Source organism: Urtica dioica, chromosome 10 (genome assembly GCF_054948205.1).
Source record: "Urtica dioica subsp. dioica isolate 48M chromosome 10, U.dioica_male_clone48M_v1_H2, whole genome shotgun sequence".
Lineage (NCBI taxonomy): Eukaryota > Viridiplantae > Streptophyta > Magnoliopsida > Rosales > Urticaceae > Urtica > Urtica dioica.
This window is the reverse complement of record NC_142765.1, coordinates 20,556,503-20,574,602: the sequence shown is the minus strand read 5'-3', so window position 1 is coordinate 20,574,602 and position 18,100 is coordinate 20,556,503. Positions and strand designations below refer to the sequence as shown.

At 34.2% G+C, this 18,100-nt stretch overlaps 2 protein-coding genes across 2 annotated transcripts; both read left to right on the top strand.

The window, feature by feature from the left end:
* The first annotated feature begins 1,914 nt into the window (after positions 1 to 1,914).
* On the top strand, positions 1,915 to 4,894 carry LOC149383875 (UPF0426 protein At1g28150, chloroplastic). The gene is made up of 3 exons (XM_089629250.1): positions 1,915 to 2,085; positions 2,202 to 2,360; positions 4,576 to 4,894. The coding sequence occupies exons 1-3, from the start codon at positions 2,050 to 2,052 to the stop codon at positions 4,756 to 4,758; spliced, it is 378 nt and encodes a 125-aa protein (XP_089485376.1). The 5' UTR covers positions 1,915 to 2,049; the 3' UTR covers positions 4,759 to 4,894.
* Positions 4,895 to 10,922: 6,028 nt separating this feature from the next.
* On the top strand, positions 10,923 to 16,231 carry LOC149383874 (Cytochrome P450 superfamily protein). The gene is made up of 9 exons (XM_089627933.1): positions 10,923 to 11,140; positions 11,425 to 11,755; positions 12,225 to 12,374; positions 13,397 to 13,642; positions 13,877 to 13,966; positions 14,075 to 14,153; positions 14,721 to 14,842; positions 14,959 to 15,086; positions 15,938 to 16,231. The coding sequence occupies exons 1-9, from the start codon at positions 10,923 to 10,925 to the stop codon at positions 16,029 to 16,031; spliced, it is 1,458 nt and encodes a 485-aa protein (XP_089484059.1). The 3' UTR covers positions 16,032 to 16,231.
* The last annotated feature ends 1,869 nt before the right edge of the window (positions 16,232 to 18,100 follow it).

The following is an 18,100-nucleotide window of genomic DNA, read 5'->3' as shown; positions in this document are numbered from 1 at the left end:
TATGTTTCCCTTCGGTTGACTTGAAGTCGAATCCCTTATAGTAGAAAAAACTAATATAAACCCAATTTATATTGTTCATTCTCTTAAAACTATTTCTTCTCCCCTTTTATATCATTCTCTTTTACATTTCTCAGTTCGAGTTTGTCTGGAGAGGAGAAAAGTATAAGTAAACAAAAAAGAAATTATTGTAAGTAAACAAAAAAGAAATTATTGAAGGAAATAGCTACAATCAAAGGCAGAGCTGCATTAACCTTTGAAAATTGCAATTTTTACTTAGCTTTAATTTATATAATTTTTTTAAATTTGCCTCCTCTAAATTCATTTTTCCAAATTTACCCGTTCATTGAAATTTCTAGCTCCGCCATGACTACAATATCTATAAACATTAAAATTTTACACTAAAAAGGGGCATTGATTTAGAAACAAATGCGGAATGGGGCATAAATGTCTACCGCTAAAAAAAATTGAAACAATCCAGTCAAATAACATCTTTTGCCCCTACTTTGAGATTGATAGACTTCTATGGTCCTTCCATCTTTTCTCTTGAAAATACCATACATTTTCATAAAATTTTACACTAAAAAAGGATATTGATTTGAAAACAAATGTAGAATGAGACGTAGATGTCTACTGCTAAAAAAACAAGGGGACAATCCAGTCCATTTCCCAACATATAAAGAGTTGTTTGATATTTTTCTCATGTTTATGACTAGCTCTTAATATAGAGAAAATGTTGTGTTTTTTTTTCCCTATTTTGATATTGGTAGAGTTCTTTTTTTTTTTTTTTTTGAAAGTCACGGAATTTCCATTAAAATTGGGTAAAAAACCCATCAATACAGGAGAAAAACACCTTAGTACATGGAACACTCAAACCTAAGTCGAAGTGAAACTAACACTAAGTTCCGGTAATCGCACGTTTTGTGCATGCTTCCGACAAGTGGAAGAACGACGAGCACATATATTGAGCACACAAAGGGCTCTTTCAACAAAACCAAAATAGGTTGATGGAAAGATCCACTCAACCTCGGTTTGCTGACCACGAAGAATATGCATCTCCAACCTGTATAGATCAAAACCTAACAGGAAATCCACAACGGGATAGTGGACAACGGCTAATCCGTGTCCAAGATAAACCAAGTCAAACAAAACGCAACATGTGCTAACTAGCATAAAAACATAAAGCATAACTAAATAAAACACAAAACAAGAAGCACAACACAACCAGAGCCGAGCTGAACCGAGGCCGAGCCGAGCTGACCCGAGGCCGAGCTGAACCGAGGCCGAGCCGAACTGAACCCGAGGCCGAGCCGAGCTGACCCGAGGCTGAGCTGAACCGAGGCCGAGCCGAGCTGAACCGAGGCCGAGCTGAACCGACCCAGGTCGCGCGAAGGGGATGGAGGAAGGTCGAGGAGACACGCGCGCCGTGAGAAGATGGTCGACGGATCTGGACAGCGGTGGCGTGCGGGACGGATCTGGACGGCGGCGACGGATCTGGACAGCGCGGTGACGGATCTGGTGCGGGACGGGTCTGGACAGAACCGACAGATCTGGACAGCGGTGGCGTGCGGTGGCCCGGCGGCTAAGGAGCGGAGAAAACGGCCTCCACCGGAGGATCGCCCTCCCCTCCGGACCGGAGCCGCGACAGTGACGGCGTCCGAACCCAGAGGGGTGGCGGCGGCGATACAACTTTAGGGCTTTCCTCTGTTCCGAGGTTTCTCCAGGAGAGGGGATGTGATATTGGTAGAGTTCTATGCCTTATTCCATCTTTTTCTTTTGAAATTATCCTACATTTGCATAAAATTTTACACTAGAGCATTAATTTGAAAAAGGCAATCCAGTCCTTTCCCCTTTAATATATGACAAATGATTCGGTAAAGTTTTTTTATTTTTTCCGTAAGGTGATAAATAGACTTTCACTCCCAAAGAAAACCAGACTTATTGGAAATATAATAAAACGCAGTGAAGATAATTTTCATTAATATAATTTGTTGTGGCCATTTTGCCACAAAATTCATCGACCCGTCTAGAGCGAGAGAGGGATTAAAGAAGATGACAGTCCTCAATTCTCTATCCTCTCCTTCGAAGGTTTGTGCTAATGCATCGACTCACTGAGTCAACACTCGCGTTCTCTTTTCCTTTCCTACTTGCCCTGTGTCCACTTGGTTTCTGGATTTTCTAATAAACTTACACGAGACTTACAGTTGAAACCCTCAGCTTTCATCGCCAACCCGTTTGAATCGAGGACAAGTCAGTTGAGAACCAGAAGAATCCGAGTGAGCTCTCGGAATAATAGCTCACTTAAAGTCAATGCCTTTTTCTTCAATCCCATTGACGACCCAATCATCAAAGACGCTCTTAAGGTCAGCTTTAACCTTCTACCTCTTCTTTACCTGGAAATTTGTTTTTGAGGCGTTGGATGATTCAAATTCCTCTTTTGAAATTACACATTGCCATTCTAGGAGTAAAAAGGAAATGAAAGTCCATGTTTTTGTTTGAGATTCGGAAATGGAATGAAACATCGGCTGATGTAATTTTCGAACATTTTAGTGAAGAAAAAAAAAGCTTACATTTTTTTTGGGCAATTTTTTATTTATGAAACTGTGATAGTTAATTATATATTAGCTACTCAGTAATAGAGATATCTGTTTGTCAAAGTAAGATATGAAATCATGCATATACAGTGAAGTACAATAAGAGACTTGATTTGAGATCTCTAAAAGGTATCGAGTATCAGCTGAATGCTAGTTCTTACGGAAAAATTCCCTACTTAAACTAGCCTTTATCAGGTAAACGTAGAACTCAAGTCGCAACCTCTATTGAAAAGTTCGGAACTTGCTTCAAGAGCCCCCACATTCCCATCTTTGTCGTCCAAACCTTTTCTTCGAGCTCTTAAGGGGAAACTAGTGTCCTGATCTTGTGAAGAACGCTATTGTGATAGATCCTAGCACTTAGAGAGAGAGAGAGAGAGAGAGAGAGAGAGAGAGAGAGGCTTGTGTTGATGAAAGGAATTACGAGATGACCAGTGCTCTTGGAGATTAAGAAATCTGACTGAATGAATGAGTGCTCTGATTTCCCTTTTATGGCAACAAAATAACAGAATGGGCCACATAAGTTGTGAAATGACTTTCCTCTCTCTGCCTCAGCTCCTCTAAGTCGCCTCGCTTATGCGAAACGGATTGGGAGTTTATAATATTGCTAACCGAGTTTGTTCGGGGATACCAGAGAATGAGAGGCCTTTTCTAAATCTCACGTTAGTCATTATTATGTCCAGTTATTTTTTGAGCAACAAAGTTGAAGAGAGTAGAATAGAAAAAGAGAGATATGTTTTATGAAAACTGTATTAACTGAATTGTATTGACCGAGAGTAATCGTTATATACAATTACAGATACACTGAATGTAGACTATGACTTGACTATGTGACTAATAACTGACTAACAGCTTTCTAAACAATAATTAGCTGACGTGTCAAAGGCCTTGCTGACTGTACTCTAATATCCCCCTGCAAGCTAAACAGACTTGTGCCAGATTTAGCTTGGAACACAAGTAAACAAATCTAGGTATAGAGAGGGGTTAAGTGAACATGCCAGCGATCTGCTCTTCAGTGGGAATGTAGAATCTGACTTCAAGCTCTGCTTGGAGGCTATCTTTTTCTCTGATAAAGTGCATATCCGCTTCAATATGCTTCAATGTGCTTAGACAATGGGTGGGTTTAGACTGAGAGAGACACCCAGTTCTTTGAATAAGGATTGTAAGCCAAGATAATTTCTGAAGCCGCAAACGACAAGGCTCTATATTCTGACTCGGTGCTACTTCTTGATTCTTCGAGGACCATGAAATAAGACATAGAAATGCCAAGGAACACGTCGTTGATCTTCTTTCATCAACACTACTAGCCCAGTCTACGTCTGTAAAGGCCAAAAGGTCGAGACTTTGGTGCTCGAGAGAAATGCAGGCCTTGTGTAGTTTGAGCTTGAACGAACTGACTTGAGTTTGTTGACTGCAAAAGTAATATCTAGTCGAGTCATTGGTGAAAAGGTGGGCTTCGCAGAAGTAGATCCTTCAAGAACTTCTGTTGCGTAACAACAGAAGCCGTTTACGTCTCTTGTTACTTCTAAAAGCACAAAATGAAATTGACTTGACCAAGGCTCTTGAGAGTAAATGCCTTGTTCAGATCAGAGATGATCGTAGCAAATAGTTTAGAGTCATTCCCAGTAACTAATATGTCGTATACATACCAATGCAACAGTACCAATAATTAGCTGATTTGGCAAAGGCCTTGCTGACTGTACTCTAATAAACAACAAAACCAACGCAAACTGAACAAATTGGAAGTTTTATCATTAAAAGGCATATGTGATTCTGGTAGAATTTGATTTTACAGAGGTGTACTCTTTCTTATGTGTCTTTGATGGCAGGTTTTTTTTTTTTTTTTTTTTTTAGCGTAATTTCAGGCTTTCGTGTGCCATTATGGACCGATGACTGGGTTGTGTTTGGCTTATATATTTTACGGTTTGTGTTTTGGTCTATGACAGTATATAATAATTTTTTTAAATGAAAATTTTGATTTTTGCAGGAACCGGTGGCTTTCATGGGAGGCGTGTTTGCCGGGCTGTTGAGGCTTGATCTGAACGATGATCCGCTCAAGGAGTGGGTTACGAGGACCGTTGAAGCCTCTGGGATTACAATCGAAGAAATCGAAGGAGAAGGGTCTAAACCGGAAGAAGAAGAAGCACCAGAACAGATTGAGATTGAATGACTTTCTTTTTTTTAATATATATGCCAAGCAAGTCCTAAAGAGTATATATAGAAGTTGAACACATCACAAAACATGTGCTCATCCATATTATGTACATTTGCGCTTTGCCTTTTATATAGCTCATGACACTATGGTCTCTCACTTGTCAAAAAATCGACTGAAAATTAGGTAGAATTTTATAAAATAATGGCTTCAAGAAAATGTGAATAACGAAGAGAAATTCCAACATCAATGGGACTTTGGAAACGATCAAAATGACAACATTGTTGACTGCTAATGATAATTAAATGAAAATATTGGTAGCCAATGAAAATGCCGAGGAAATACTTCATCAGTTTTCAAGTTTTGAATTTTTTTTTTAATGCACTAGTCGACAAATGACTGGTGGTTGGCATTGCGACAAATGACGTTCTATTGTTTTTTTTTTTTTTTTTTTGTTATTTTTAGAAAAGCAATTTCCAATGCCTAATGACACACTAAATAGTTTACGACTCAGATTGAAATTTACATTGTCAAAGAAATCGTTGGTTCGATCTTTAACTACGAAACATCTTAAGGCTTAAATGAATAAGTTTCTTTATAGTTGACGTTTCTTTAGCTAGCCTGCGATGAAATTTAACATGCTCGTAAACTAGATTTAAAATGTCAGTAGTCGATGATTCCATGTTATGTAAATATCGGCGGTCGATAAGAATACCGGCAAAAACATTATAAAAAAAATGATGATTTGAAAATCTCATCAGAATTACTCGCAGTTGATTTTCATAAAAACATTAGTATCTCCATAGAATTTTATTGATAAAAAGATTACCCAAAGTCGATTTTCATCAAAATTAAAAATAAAAAATAGCAAAAAATTATTATGAAACGAAAAAAGCTACTTTCAGTGAGTGTAAGGTGGGAGCAAATGATAAACCGACAAAAATCATCGAAATTTCGTGGCAATTTTTCATTGCTTATCACATATGTTCTTTGATAATAACATTTTCGTTTTTCTGTTTTCAAACAGAGAGTAAAAGTATTTCAAAAATATAATATAGTAATTTCCAAAATAATCATTTCTTACTAGGTAAATTTGCTACAAGGGTTGAACTATCATTAGCCGGTTTTAAAGGCTTTAAAAATGTGAAAAATAAAAATTGAGACAATGGAGTCATCAATAACAATAAGCCACTAGACAAATGATTCCTTAGAAGCTAATCAACTCTTTCAACGTTGCAAAAACACCATAGTGCCTATAGGATTTAGGCCATTGACATCACTGAATACGTCCAAGGTCTCATCAAGTTGCTCCACTACGAGCGGGAACTAATAACTATATTCATCTATATGAATATAAATATAGCGTATAGCCTAAATGAATGAATGACAGCTCTTATAATGGCTCAAGTTGAACTTAACTTGAATCTCCTGGTTATATATACAATATAATAACTCAATTTGAGTTATATATGGCACTATCAATAGTTTTTTTTTTTTTTTGGTGACATTATGTAGAGAGTTTCGCTTTTCTATGACATTGTTTATTAAATTTGTGTTATGGTGATAATAATGAATATTATTGGTCAAAATAGAAATGACGTGGAAGCTTTGCTAAGAAGAGACATGCCATCCTCGTTTGATTATAAATAAAAATAAAAACTATCGAAGCTAGATAACACAGAATCACGAATGGCTGAAGTATAATGTAAAATGTCATTGATATTGATCTCTTACGAAGTCATATATATGATATTAATAAAAGGGGATTCTATAAGTTATTATATTGAAACGTTCACATTTAAATTAGTCAATGTTTTGAATTTTTTTGGAAATTAGCCTACTGCTTTTATTAACTGCAGAATTTTTTTTATAGAAATGAAATTTAACTTTCTGTAAACACCTTTGTAACTTTTATGTTTTTGTTTTGAAGAAACGGTAAAAATACTTACTCTACAAAGAACATCGGCACATAAGGTATTTATAGAAAATACATTAAAGCTTCAGTCATCAGCTCGACGCCGATTAGACTCCACACCTCTAACACTTATATACGGAGAATTAAAATGCAAAAATCAATAAAAAAAAATGGTGATTAATAGATAAATTTGTAATATTATGATAATATCTTGGATAAATAGGTACAAATGCACTTATTTATCCAATTTGAAAACTCGGATATGGGGTTACCAAGTCGAGTATATATATATATACCCGTTTCTTGAGAAATTAACATAAGACTAAAAGAACTATGTTGAATCTTACAAATCACAAAGCAATGTAAGTAACTTGATTTTCTAGTGTTAAATTTTTGGGTCCATTAGGTATATAACTATATTTACAGTTTCACATTGCTATATAATCAATGTTTCGTAAATTTTAGGTAAATAGCCACATCCATGTATTTACACGTGTAAATTGACGTAAATACCATATCATTTTATTTCAATGAAATGGCAAATCAAGAATGCTACATCATCTTTATAGCTATTTACCTAAGATTTACGAAACTTTGGTTATATAGCAACCCCACTCGTTTTAATTAGCTAATTATCTAATTTTTTTGAAATTGTTTTACCTACTTCGACTGAATAAAAATCAAAGTAATTATACATATCAACACAAACAAAAACATTGTTGGTTACGTGGTATATGCTTTACTTTTCAACATCTAGCAAGAGTTGAGTTCATGCCTCAACTAGATTTTTTTTTATTATAAATAAAATTATGTTTAGAGTGAAAGGCAAAATGTCGTACACAATGTAGCAGCAATATGTCCGACAACTTGCTTTAACACAGATAATGGATAAATAACAAAACAATGCGTAAAAGTAAATACACAAAATATGGTTACCCAATTCGGTGCAATGTCACCTACGTCTAGAGGCTCGCAGCTAATGGAAAGAATTTCACTATCAAGTAGTCAATAGTACAAACAATTACATGAACAACACCGGAATCAATGCCCTAGAAACTATTACTACAAGTGATTACCAAATCAAGGACTCTCCCTGAATTTGAGACCTCTCTCAATTCCACTCTTCAAGCACGCCCCGATGCTTGGTCGACTTCAGTCTTAAAAGCACGTGAAACTTCAGTTACGCAAACACAGAATCCAATCTCACAGACACTCAGACTTTTGGAATAGTGTTTGGAATTACACCGCTCTTATCAAAACAAATAGTCTCTCAGTCCGCCAGTCGTGCACGTCTAGGAACTCTAAGTATTTTGATAAAGCGTCAAGAACTGCTAAGGGGGTAGCATTAGGCTTTTATAGCAGTCATACAAGTCTGGAAGTCAATCTAGGGTTTCCTTACCCAAAAACGCGTGAAGATCATCAAGAAAAGTCTTCAGTGAAAAGATCTGGCAAAACATGAAACTTGCCAAAATTACAATCTGCGCACAAAGAGAAATATGTCTATACAAATCTTGAAGCATGTTGTCCGACATCTTTCCTTAACAACTTGCAGTAAAAAATAAGCCAACACATAACGTAACAACAATAAATGGTCGGATACTTGGTACGAGATGATATGTTTTGTTGCCGCACTCAGATTTGTTCAAATTTTAACGAGTATTATAGGTTTATCTATATACCCATTTAGATCGGAGATATCTCGACCCGATTTCCACATGAATATATGGTGATTATTTACTCATCACTTATGTGCCGAATCTAACATTTTGAATTGGATGCTTGTTAGGGCGCCTCTGATACCACGTTAAGTACCACAAGGTTCATCCCAAATTTGATTGGCAATAAAATGAGTAACTCATCGCCTTACTAATTTTGTTAGTTCTCATTCTCTATTCGATGTGAGATTCTTAACTAAAAAGTGGTAAGGGTGTTAGATTTGTTGTAGACATGCATAAGACTCGAAATCAAATAATTTGAGATGGATGTGAAAGACTTTTAGAAGGACATTTTTTACTTGTAAAGTTTTTTTAGAAGCACGATGAAATCTTAGAGTCACTTCTAAAGCCCATTTTCTATTAGTGTGTGTATATTCTTACATATCATTGCTATAATTTTTATTATTATTAAGAAAAGAATATACACACACTAAGAGAAGTGAGCTTTAGAAGTGACTCTAAGATCCATCGTGCTTCTAAAATAACTTTACAAGTGAAAAATGTCCCTTCTAAAACTCATTCACAACCATCTCAAATTATTTATTTTCGAGTCTTATGTCGTGTCTATAGCAAAGTTGACACCCTTATTACATTTCTGTTAAGAATCTCACATCGAATAGAGAATGAGAACTAGCGAAATTTGTAAGGCTCTGAGTTACTCATCTTATTGCCAGTTAAATTTGGAGGAAACATTGTGGTACTTAACGTGGTATTAGAGGCGCCTTAACAAGCATCCAATTCAAAATGTTAGATTCGGCAAAACATAAGTTAGGAATCCCAAGAGATGGGAATTAACTAACAAGATTTTATAAGATCACGAGTTATTCATCCGCCTATTCGCTTTGAGATGGTACCCTATAATACTTCACATAGTATCAGAGTTCATAAAACTCAAACGGATATTTGGTCCAATTTTTTAGTTTCATTTCAATATTCACTTTTGAGAGGGCATTTAGGAACCTACATTGAAAGGAGTATAAGAGCTAACAAAGTTTATTCGGTAACAAGTTTGTCAAACGAAAGTAATTACCCAAAAACCTAAGAAGACTATACTATTGAATTAGCCTGAGGAATCGTCAACTTTAATTTGATTAAATAAATTCTCTAATTAATATGGTTTTGAAGCATCAAAGCATGGCTGTATCTTTGCTGGCACATGATTGTAGCCTAAGCACCACTTAATTAATATTCCTCTAAACAATTCGCTCTCTCTTTTCTAAATAAATTACGGCAGAAACTTAGGGCCTTGATTCTTGGAAATAAGCCACAAAACTTGGGTTCAATAGTAAGCTCAATTGTGTCTTCATTTCACACTGTTTTGTTTTCTTTGACCGGTCCATTACCACATTCCTGTGTAATTACATATCTACCCCTATTACCATTATTACATTACAAGCGTATCTGACACTGAGAACTCCCAGGGGCAAATCAGTCAATGGAGGTCATACTTATCGGAACGTTGCTCAAAGTTGGTGCCAAAAGCAAAAATACGTTCTCGAGCTCAGTAACTACTTCAGAGGAATGTGGTTTTTTTTTTGCTGTTGTAAATAATAGGGCAGGTCAAACTTAGACCTACTTGAAGTTTTTTGTTTGTTTGTATTCTTAATTGTCTTCAACTTGAAGATCACGATCACTCTCCCATATTTATGGCCAAACTCCATAGAAAGAGTACTATATACATTTTGAATATTCAAAACGTATACTTAAAAAGGTCTATTTTGGACCCTTCCATATACACACATAAATGTCCAGTCGTATGAATTTATTATACTTTAATCGACACATAAAATAAAAACGTCATTTTTTCATCTATATATAAATAGATCAAAGCCAAAGCACAGAGATATAAATGCTTTGAGCTCTCTCTCTCTCTCTCTCTCTCTCTCTCTCTCTCTCGCTCTCTCTCTCTCTCTCTCTCTCTCTCTCTCTCTCTCTCTCTCTCTCTCTCTCTCTCTCTCTCTCTCTCTCTCTCTCTCTCTCTGAGGAAATTCAACTTCATTTCCATATAGCAACCAAAGGTATTTAAAAAGATCCTTCTTTATCAAATTTTTTTTCTTTTTTTGTTATTATAACTTTAGTTGATCCTTATCACATTTTTTTTAAATAATTATTATGATCATACTTATTCAACTCGATCAAACTACTGGTTTTCTTATGAGGAAATGGAAGTAATAGGTCGTTGAAAAATGAGAACCGGCCAAACTGCGCATCAAAGATCAAACTATTAATATTTTTATTGTCGTGTTTTTGTACCACTTGAATGATGGAAGGCTTAATTGTCAAATAGAATAACTTATCATTAACAGAATCTACTTAACGTGATCATACTAAACCTTTGTTTCTCAAGTCAATGATTGCCTTTTAAGCAATAATATCATATTTTTGTTAATCTTTATTTCAACTTATTAACTTTTTTTCTTCCAAATTAGTTGTCATAAAAAATTGAACTCAAAGTTGATCAAGACTAAGTCTTAATGTGTCTTTGGCAGGTTGCTGCCTAAAGTCTCTTCCCTTCCAAGCTGATAGTTTTTTTTCTTCTATCAAATAATAAAATGAGAGAAGTATGTTCGGGCAAATGGGGTTTTGCGATCGCGACGTTTTTGCTTGTAATTTTTGTCACTAAAATCTTCTTGAAAAAGAGACTAAAAAATTCCGATCACAAACTTCCACCGGGTAGACGAGGCTGGCCAATAATCGGCGACAGCCTCAATTGGTACAATGCGGTCGCAAGCTCTCACCCGCCTAAATTCGTCGAAGAGCAAGTCAAAAGGTACCACACATATATATCTTGAATGCTTAATTATTTCTAATTGATCGTAGTCGCACATTGAAGAAAAATGGATTATTCCAAAACATGAGTAAATGGAAGAATTGTCTATAAATAAAATTTTTCATCACATATTTGTCATTAAATCCAGATTTTTAGGACATGTGTTGTCATAAAAGTAGGAAAAAAAAAGTCATACTTTTGGAATAATTCAATAAAAAAAACCCTAAAAACATGAACAAAGAAAACTAAAAAATTTCACATAATTTTTTTTTTTTTTTGGGTAGGTTTGGGAAAATATTTTCATGCAGTTTGTTCGGGAAATGGGCGGTGGTATCGGCGGACCCCGCGTTCAACCGTTTCGTGATGCAAAATGAAGGGAAATTATTTCAGTCAAGCTATCCAAAGTCTTTCAGGGACTTGGTGGGCAAAAACGGCGTGATCACGGTGCAAGGCGAGCAGCAAAGGAAGCTCCACGGGATCGCTTCGAACATGATGAGACTCGACAAACTTCGCTTTCACTTCCTTGAAGACATTCAAAGGGTCATGGCTCAGACGCTAAGCATTAATGGTTTCAAGGACAACCAAGAAATACTGCTCCAAGATGTTTGTAGACAGGTAATCATAATTATGGATTATAATAAAAAAAAAATACGACTGGTTAGAAGAATTTTTCTTATTATTTATTAAGATTGTTTTATTCCAATTGTATGATTATAATTGTCACTAAATACAGTTTTTCATGAGAAATACAGTTTCCATGATTAAGTTTTTCATGACACGTCATAAAAATGACAAAAAAAAAAAACTTGTTAATAGATAATGGGAAAAAGCATTCCATTTAGTCACATTTTTTAAATAATCCATTATAATTCAAGGTGATTTTCTCTTCTTCTTGATGATCATGAACTATTAATTATCATTATTGTTCTATAAGATTGATTAATTTTTTATCCAAATTTCTTAAACATGGTTAGTGATATGCACGAACCAGGATCCAGGACCTTATCTTTTATTTTTATTGCATGATCAGTGTACGTAATGCATAGATGTTTATCACGCGATTTTTTTTTTTTTTTTCCTTCAGGTTGCGATACATTTAATGGTTAATCAACTTTTGGGAGTGACAAGTGAGTCTGAGATAAACGAGATAGCAAGGCTATTCTCTGACTTTGTTGATGGATGTCTCTCGATTCCCATAAACTTGCCCGGGTGTCCTTACCACACTGGCATGAAGGTATATTTAGAATCTAGATATATTATTTTGTAAAATTAATGGAAATGATAAAGATTTTATACATAAAAAAATGCATATACTAGGAATTATAGATTAAAAAGAAAGAAACTCTTTAGAGTAGAGAAAAAGGGCAAAGATTAGTATAATCAAAACCCTAAAAATAGTAGTGCTCCAGTCACTCTAAATATAAAACATAAGAATAAAAAATAAAAACTTTTTTCCAAGACCAACAAAATTTGGGTTACAAACTCTTTTGTCAGTAATTTAAAATTTTGAAAAAGAAAAATTCCACTCAAATTAGACCCAACTAAAAAAATGCTAGTAATTTTAAAGGGGCATTTAGGCACAATAATCTACCCCTTTTAAAAAATAGTCAAAGTTTTATTTTATTAAAAAAATAGCTCATCAAGTCGAAATTAATTAATTAACTGGTTAAGTTAATTTATTTTACTTCGAAAAATAGTCCATCAGATTTAAGTAAATTAAATTAACTGATTTAGTTAATTAATTAACTTCGGCCTGATGAGTTATTTTCTTAATAAAATGAAACTTTGACTAAAATCTTAAAAGAAGCTTGAAAATCGGTTAGTTGCAACAAATTCTTCATTTTTAAAACTAGAAATATACCTAATTTAAAATATAAGCACTACAATTAAACTGTAAACACTAATTTTTGCGAACATTTATGCATAATTTTTAAAATAATAGGGTAGTTTTATAATTTTGAAAATTTAGTAAGGAATTTTCAAAATAGTATAAAGTTAAATAGATAGTGGTCAGAATTTTGTTAGAATTTTCTATATATCTTCCTTGAGAATTCTTTAAATTAGTCCCACGTAACATGTTGTATTATTATATGGTAAGTAATTTTGCACTGGCAATATATACATGAAAAATAATGACTGTATACGTCATTGTGGCTATTTTTTTTTCCTTCCCTTACATGTAACTCATTCATATATATATTTAATAAATTTACATATATTATGTTAAACAAAATAATAATATTTTTTATTGGACAGGCAAGAGAGAAAATTATAAGGAAGATAAACAAGACAATAGAGAAGTACAGACAAGAAGGGTCACTGGAAGCCAGTAATGGTAATGGAGTTTTGGGAAGGCTTTTAGAGGAAGAAAGCTTACCTGACGAAGCCGTTGCCGATTTCATCATCAATCTCCTCTTCGCCGGCAATGAAACTACCGCCAAAACTATGCTTTTTGCCGTCTATTTCCTCACACACTGTCCCAAAGCTCTTGACCAACTATTGGTATATTTTAAAATTATTTAACTTTTTTTTTTTTACATTATTAGCAATCTATAATTAAAATTTTAACACAATTTATAAGAAATAAACAGTAAATTTCAAAATAATTTTACACCCCCGTTATTATACTATATTGCGATGCCATGGTTTTAATATATTTGTATAATAATAAAAATAAAGAAAAACAGGTGATTTATATTGGAAAAATAAATTTTGTGCATGCTATTGATTAAACAGGCTGAGCAAGAAAGTCTAAGAAGCAGCTCAAGTGAAGAAGAAGAAATGCTGACATGGCAGGACTACAAAGCAATGCCTTTTACTCAGTGTGTGAGTAATCATTTTTGTTATAAATTAAGCAATTATGCTAAGTTTTGTTGATATATTTTTAGTGGACCTTTTTGTTTGTTTATTCTGAAATTTATTATCTATGTGCAGGTGATTGATGAAACACTGAGAATTGGTGGTATTGCAATCTGGTTGATGAGAGAGGCAAAAGAAGATGTGAAGTACCAAGGTAATTTAATTATCCCCTAGCCACTGATTAAACCATAATTATTATGTTGCGTAGCTAGGCTCTTGAATTCCCACTCTTATTATATTTGCATGCGTTTGAATGGTTTTCTAACATAGAGTAAACTTATGACTTCTATAATTTGCTTCATTGTTGCTTTGAAAAAAATATATACAATTACAATTAAATAATTCAATGGAAGCTTTATTGGTGATTAAAGTTAAGAGCTTTCTTTTAATAATCCATTCACGTCATACAGTTTACAAGCAAATTACGCTTAACATTTTGATATAAATTAAAAGGATAAACTTTGCACTTCATCATGCAAGATCTTTACAGAACATAATATATGGCATCTAATATAATCATTGGGGTAATTAAATTAATAATTTCTTTAGTAGAATCATCACTAAGTGAATTATCATATGATTTTTTTTATTTATTTATAAAAGTTCGCTATCAAAGTAATATTTATTCTTGTTTTAAAATATTATACATGTATATATATATATATATATATATATATTATTTATGATTTAATTTGAGATGAAGTTGGTGTTTATGGAGCAGATTATATTATCCCCAAAGGATGCTTTGTGGTTCCATTTTTATCAGCAGTGCATTTGGATGAGAATGTGTTCAATGAACCTCTCAACTTTAATCCATGGAGATGGATGGACCCCCAAAATCAGGTCCGTGTCCGAAATACTTTTAGGAACCCAATTAAATTTCGTATTTGTAATTTGACAAACATTAATAAATTTTGTATTTCTAATTTTTTACGAACATTATATTAATTTTTGTTTAGGAAAAGAGGAACTGGAGAACAAGCCCGGTTTTCGCACCGTTTGGGGGAGGGGCAAGATTTTGTCCGGGGGCTGAGCTAGCTCGTCTTCAAATCGCTCTTTTTCTTCGATCTTTTGTTATGACATACAGGTAAACACACTACATGAATAAATGAACCGGAAAAGCCATACGGCATAGACCAACGTTTTCGCTATTGTTTGTTCATTCATTTAAAACAAAAAGTAATTAGCAAACTAGCCAACTAAAAGTAGATGAATTTCTAAATAGCCAACATTTTTAAAAAAAATGGCTTACGAAATAAATCATACAAATTAAAAGTATAGCAAAATAAAATAACTTAATAATCATAAAAAAAATAGTTATGGGGTTTATAATTAAAACTACATTGCTTATTGGGAGAATGTTCAAAATGAGAGAGAGAGAGAGAGAGAGAGAGAGAGAGAGAGAATCCAAAAGTTCTCTCTCTAAGGTGTTATAGCTAAACAGTCTACTAAAATTAAAATTTTGTAAAATAACTAAAATTTGTCTATAATCAATGAAATAATTAAAATGTGCAATTATCATATTTTAATAAATTTTTTATTCTATAATTAAAGTCTTTGAAAGTGATAAACTGTTTATATAATCATCAAAAATTTAATGACGATGTAAAAAAAATTGACATCGTGTCTTTAACTATTTTGTTAAAAAATTAGAACTTTAGTTTTTTTTTGCTAACACCTTAGTTTTAAAGGGCTATTTGTGTAATTTTATAAGTGATAGAGGAAAACTTCGGCTTAGTCATTTAGAGACATTTACTAAGATTTCACTTGAGAGATATATAAACTGAAATGAACGAATTAAAATTTAAAAGTAGTTGCAATTTTTATAAGATAATCTTAAATTAAATTACGTTGAATTCCCCTAAGAAACAAAATTTAAATTGAATCCTACGGTGCTGATTTATTTATTTATTTATTAATTATTAACTTTTTATGCAGATGGACTCAAACTAAAGAAGATAGAATGTCGTTTTTTCCATCGGCTAGGCTAGTCAATGGTTTCCAGATATGTTTAAAGAGGCGTGAGAACTAACCTATAATATGTCCTTTATTCTGCTTCTAATAATTATTTGTTGTACACCGGTTTGTTACTCCGTTCTTCATTTTTCTTGTTTTTCTTTTTTTAGAATGTTCGAATTTTTTCCCCGACTTGTGTAAATTTTTGTGGGGTAGCAAAAAATTCAAAATGATGTAATAATTTTTAATTCTCCATGTGATTGGAAGTATTTTTGTGTATACGTTGGTTTTATTTATTATATTTTTGTGCTATTATGCATTTGTTTTACAAGAATATAATATGTGTTAAACACAATTTTTCGGATAACCATTTAAGCGACACGTGCGATGCAGGGCTTGTCACCTAGGCCGTGTTAGGTCATCCAAATCACTTCTCGAGGACTTAGGGTTGTGACTTGAGCTATGGGTCACTTCCGTCGAAACCGCTTGGACTAAGGCTAATTGGAGAAAGACCCGAAATGCCAAAGTCACGGCAAGTTCGTAGAAAAGATATTGAGGGAGGATCGTGTCTTTCGGAACCGCTTGGATTTAGGTTAATTGGGGTAGAAACCCAAAACGCCAAAGTCACGGCAAGTTCGTATGAAAGAGGATCAGATGGTGGTGATGGGATATTACTCTTATTAAGTGAAGAACATGAGAATCGATCTCTCAAGCTCTTGGACACTTTTAGAGAGAGAATATAATTTGGTTTGGTTAACCTTTTTTGTGAGAGAAAATGTTTGAAAGAGAGTGAATATCTCTTCTCTCGTTCTAGAGAGAATGTAAGTAGATTATTCGTCTTTGTGTTTGATCCTTTGGTCTTGACATGTTGGCATAATGATCTTCCGGTTTTAGATCCTTTAGCGGGAAGATCCATCGGTCTTGGCACTTTGGCGGATAGATGTTATGATTTTATGCTCTCATTGCGTTTAGATTGTCGTTTTTTTCCATATGAATAAACGACACCATAACAATATGTTATGGCTTTTAGCCCGTTTGATAATAAAATAAAGAGAAATTGCTCAAACTACAACCATTTCAATATTTTTTTCCAAAAATCCACCAAACTATAACTTTGGCCAAAAATACAACTTCCTCAAAAGTGAAAAACCAAATTTACCCTCAACTTTATTTTTTTCTTTCAATTTCACACCAACCTCATTTAATATCATTCCAAAATAAAATTTCTATTTTTTTTCTCTTTTTTATTCATAATTATTTATATCTCTCTCTCTCTCTCCCTAACCGTGTAAACCCTTTACCATTTACTCTCTCTCTCTCTCATTCGAACTCACCCAGCCAGAATCGCCTCTCTCTCTCACCCTGAATCGCCTTTCTCTCTCTCTCTCATTCGAACTCACCCAGACCTCGCGACTCTCTCTCCCTGAATCGCCTCTCTTTCTCCCTGATTCGCGACCAGCCTCACTCACCCAAAATCGCGACCGAACCCGAATCCTTCACGACCAGTCTCACACTCTCTCTCTCTCTCTCTCTCTCTCTCTCTCATTCAACTTTGAGCTCACCCTCCGACACGCTCAAGGAAACACGACCAAAGCTCATAGATCCGGACTCAAGGTTAGTTTTGTTTTGTTTTTTGTTTTATCAAACTTTTCTTTGGTTTTTGGGTATGTTTATTCTGGGTATGTTTGAGATTGAAAAAAAAGACTCTTTTTGTTCTGGGCAATTTTTATTGTTTTCTCTTGTTTTTAGGCGAAGTTAATGAGTTGTTGACATCAGATGTCAACAGTTGACGCAACTGTTGACATCTGATGTCAACAACTCATGAACTTCGCTGATAGTAATGTCATCGAAGTTCATCAGTTGTTGACATTAGATGTCAACTGTTGACGTAAATTGTTGACATTAGCGAGATTTAGAGATCAACTGTTGACATCAACTGTTGACATCTGAAGTCAACAGTTACTAACTTACCTTTGTTTATTGTATCTGCGATGACGGAAATTTATTTATTATTCAAGCATAGTGGTACTTGGGTTGAACCTGGTCGGTATCATGAGAAAGGATCTTTCGGAATTATGGTGCCGTCTGAAGTGAGCTTCGCTAGTTTGATGCAAATAATTTACGCGTATTTGCGCAAATCACCAT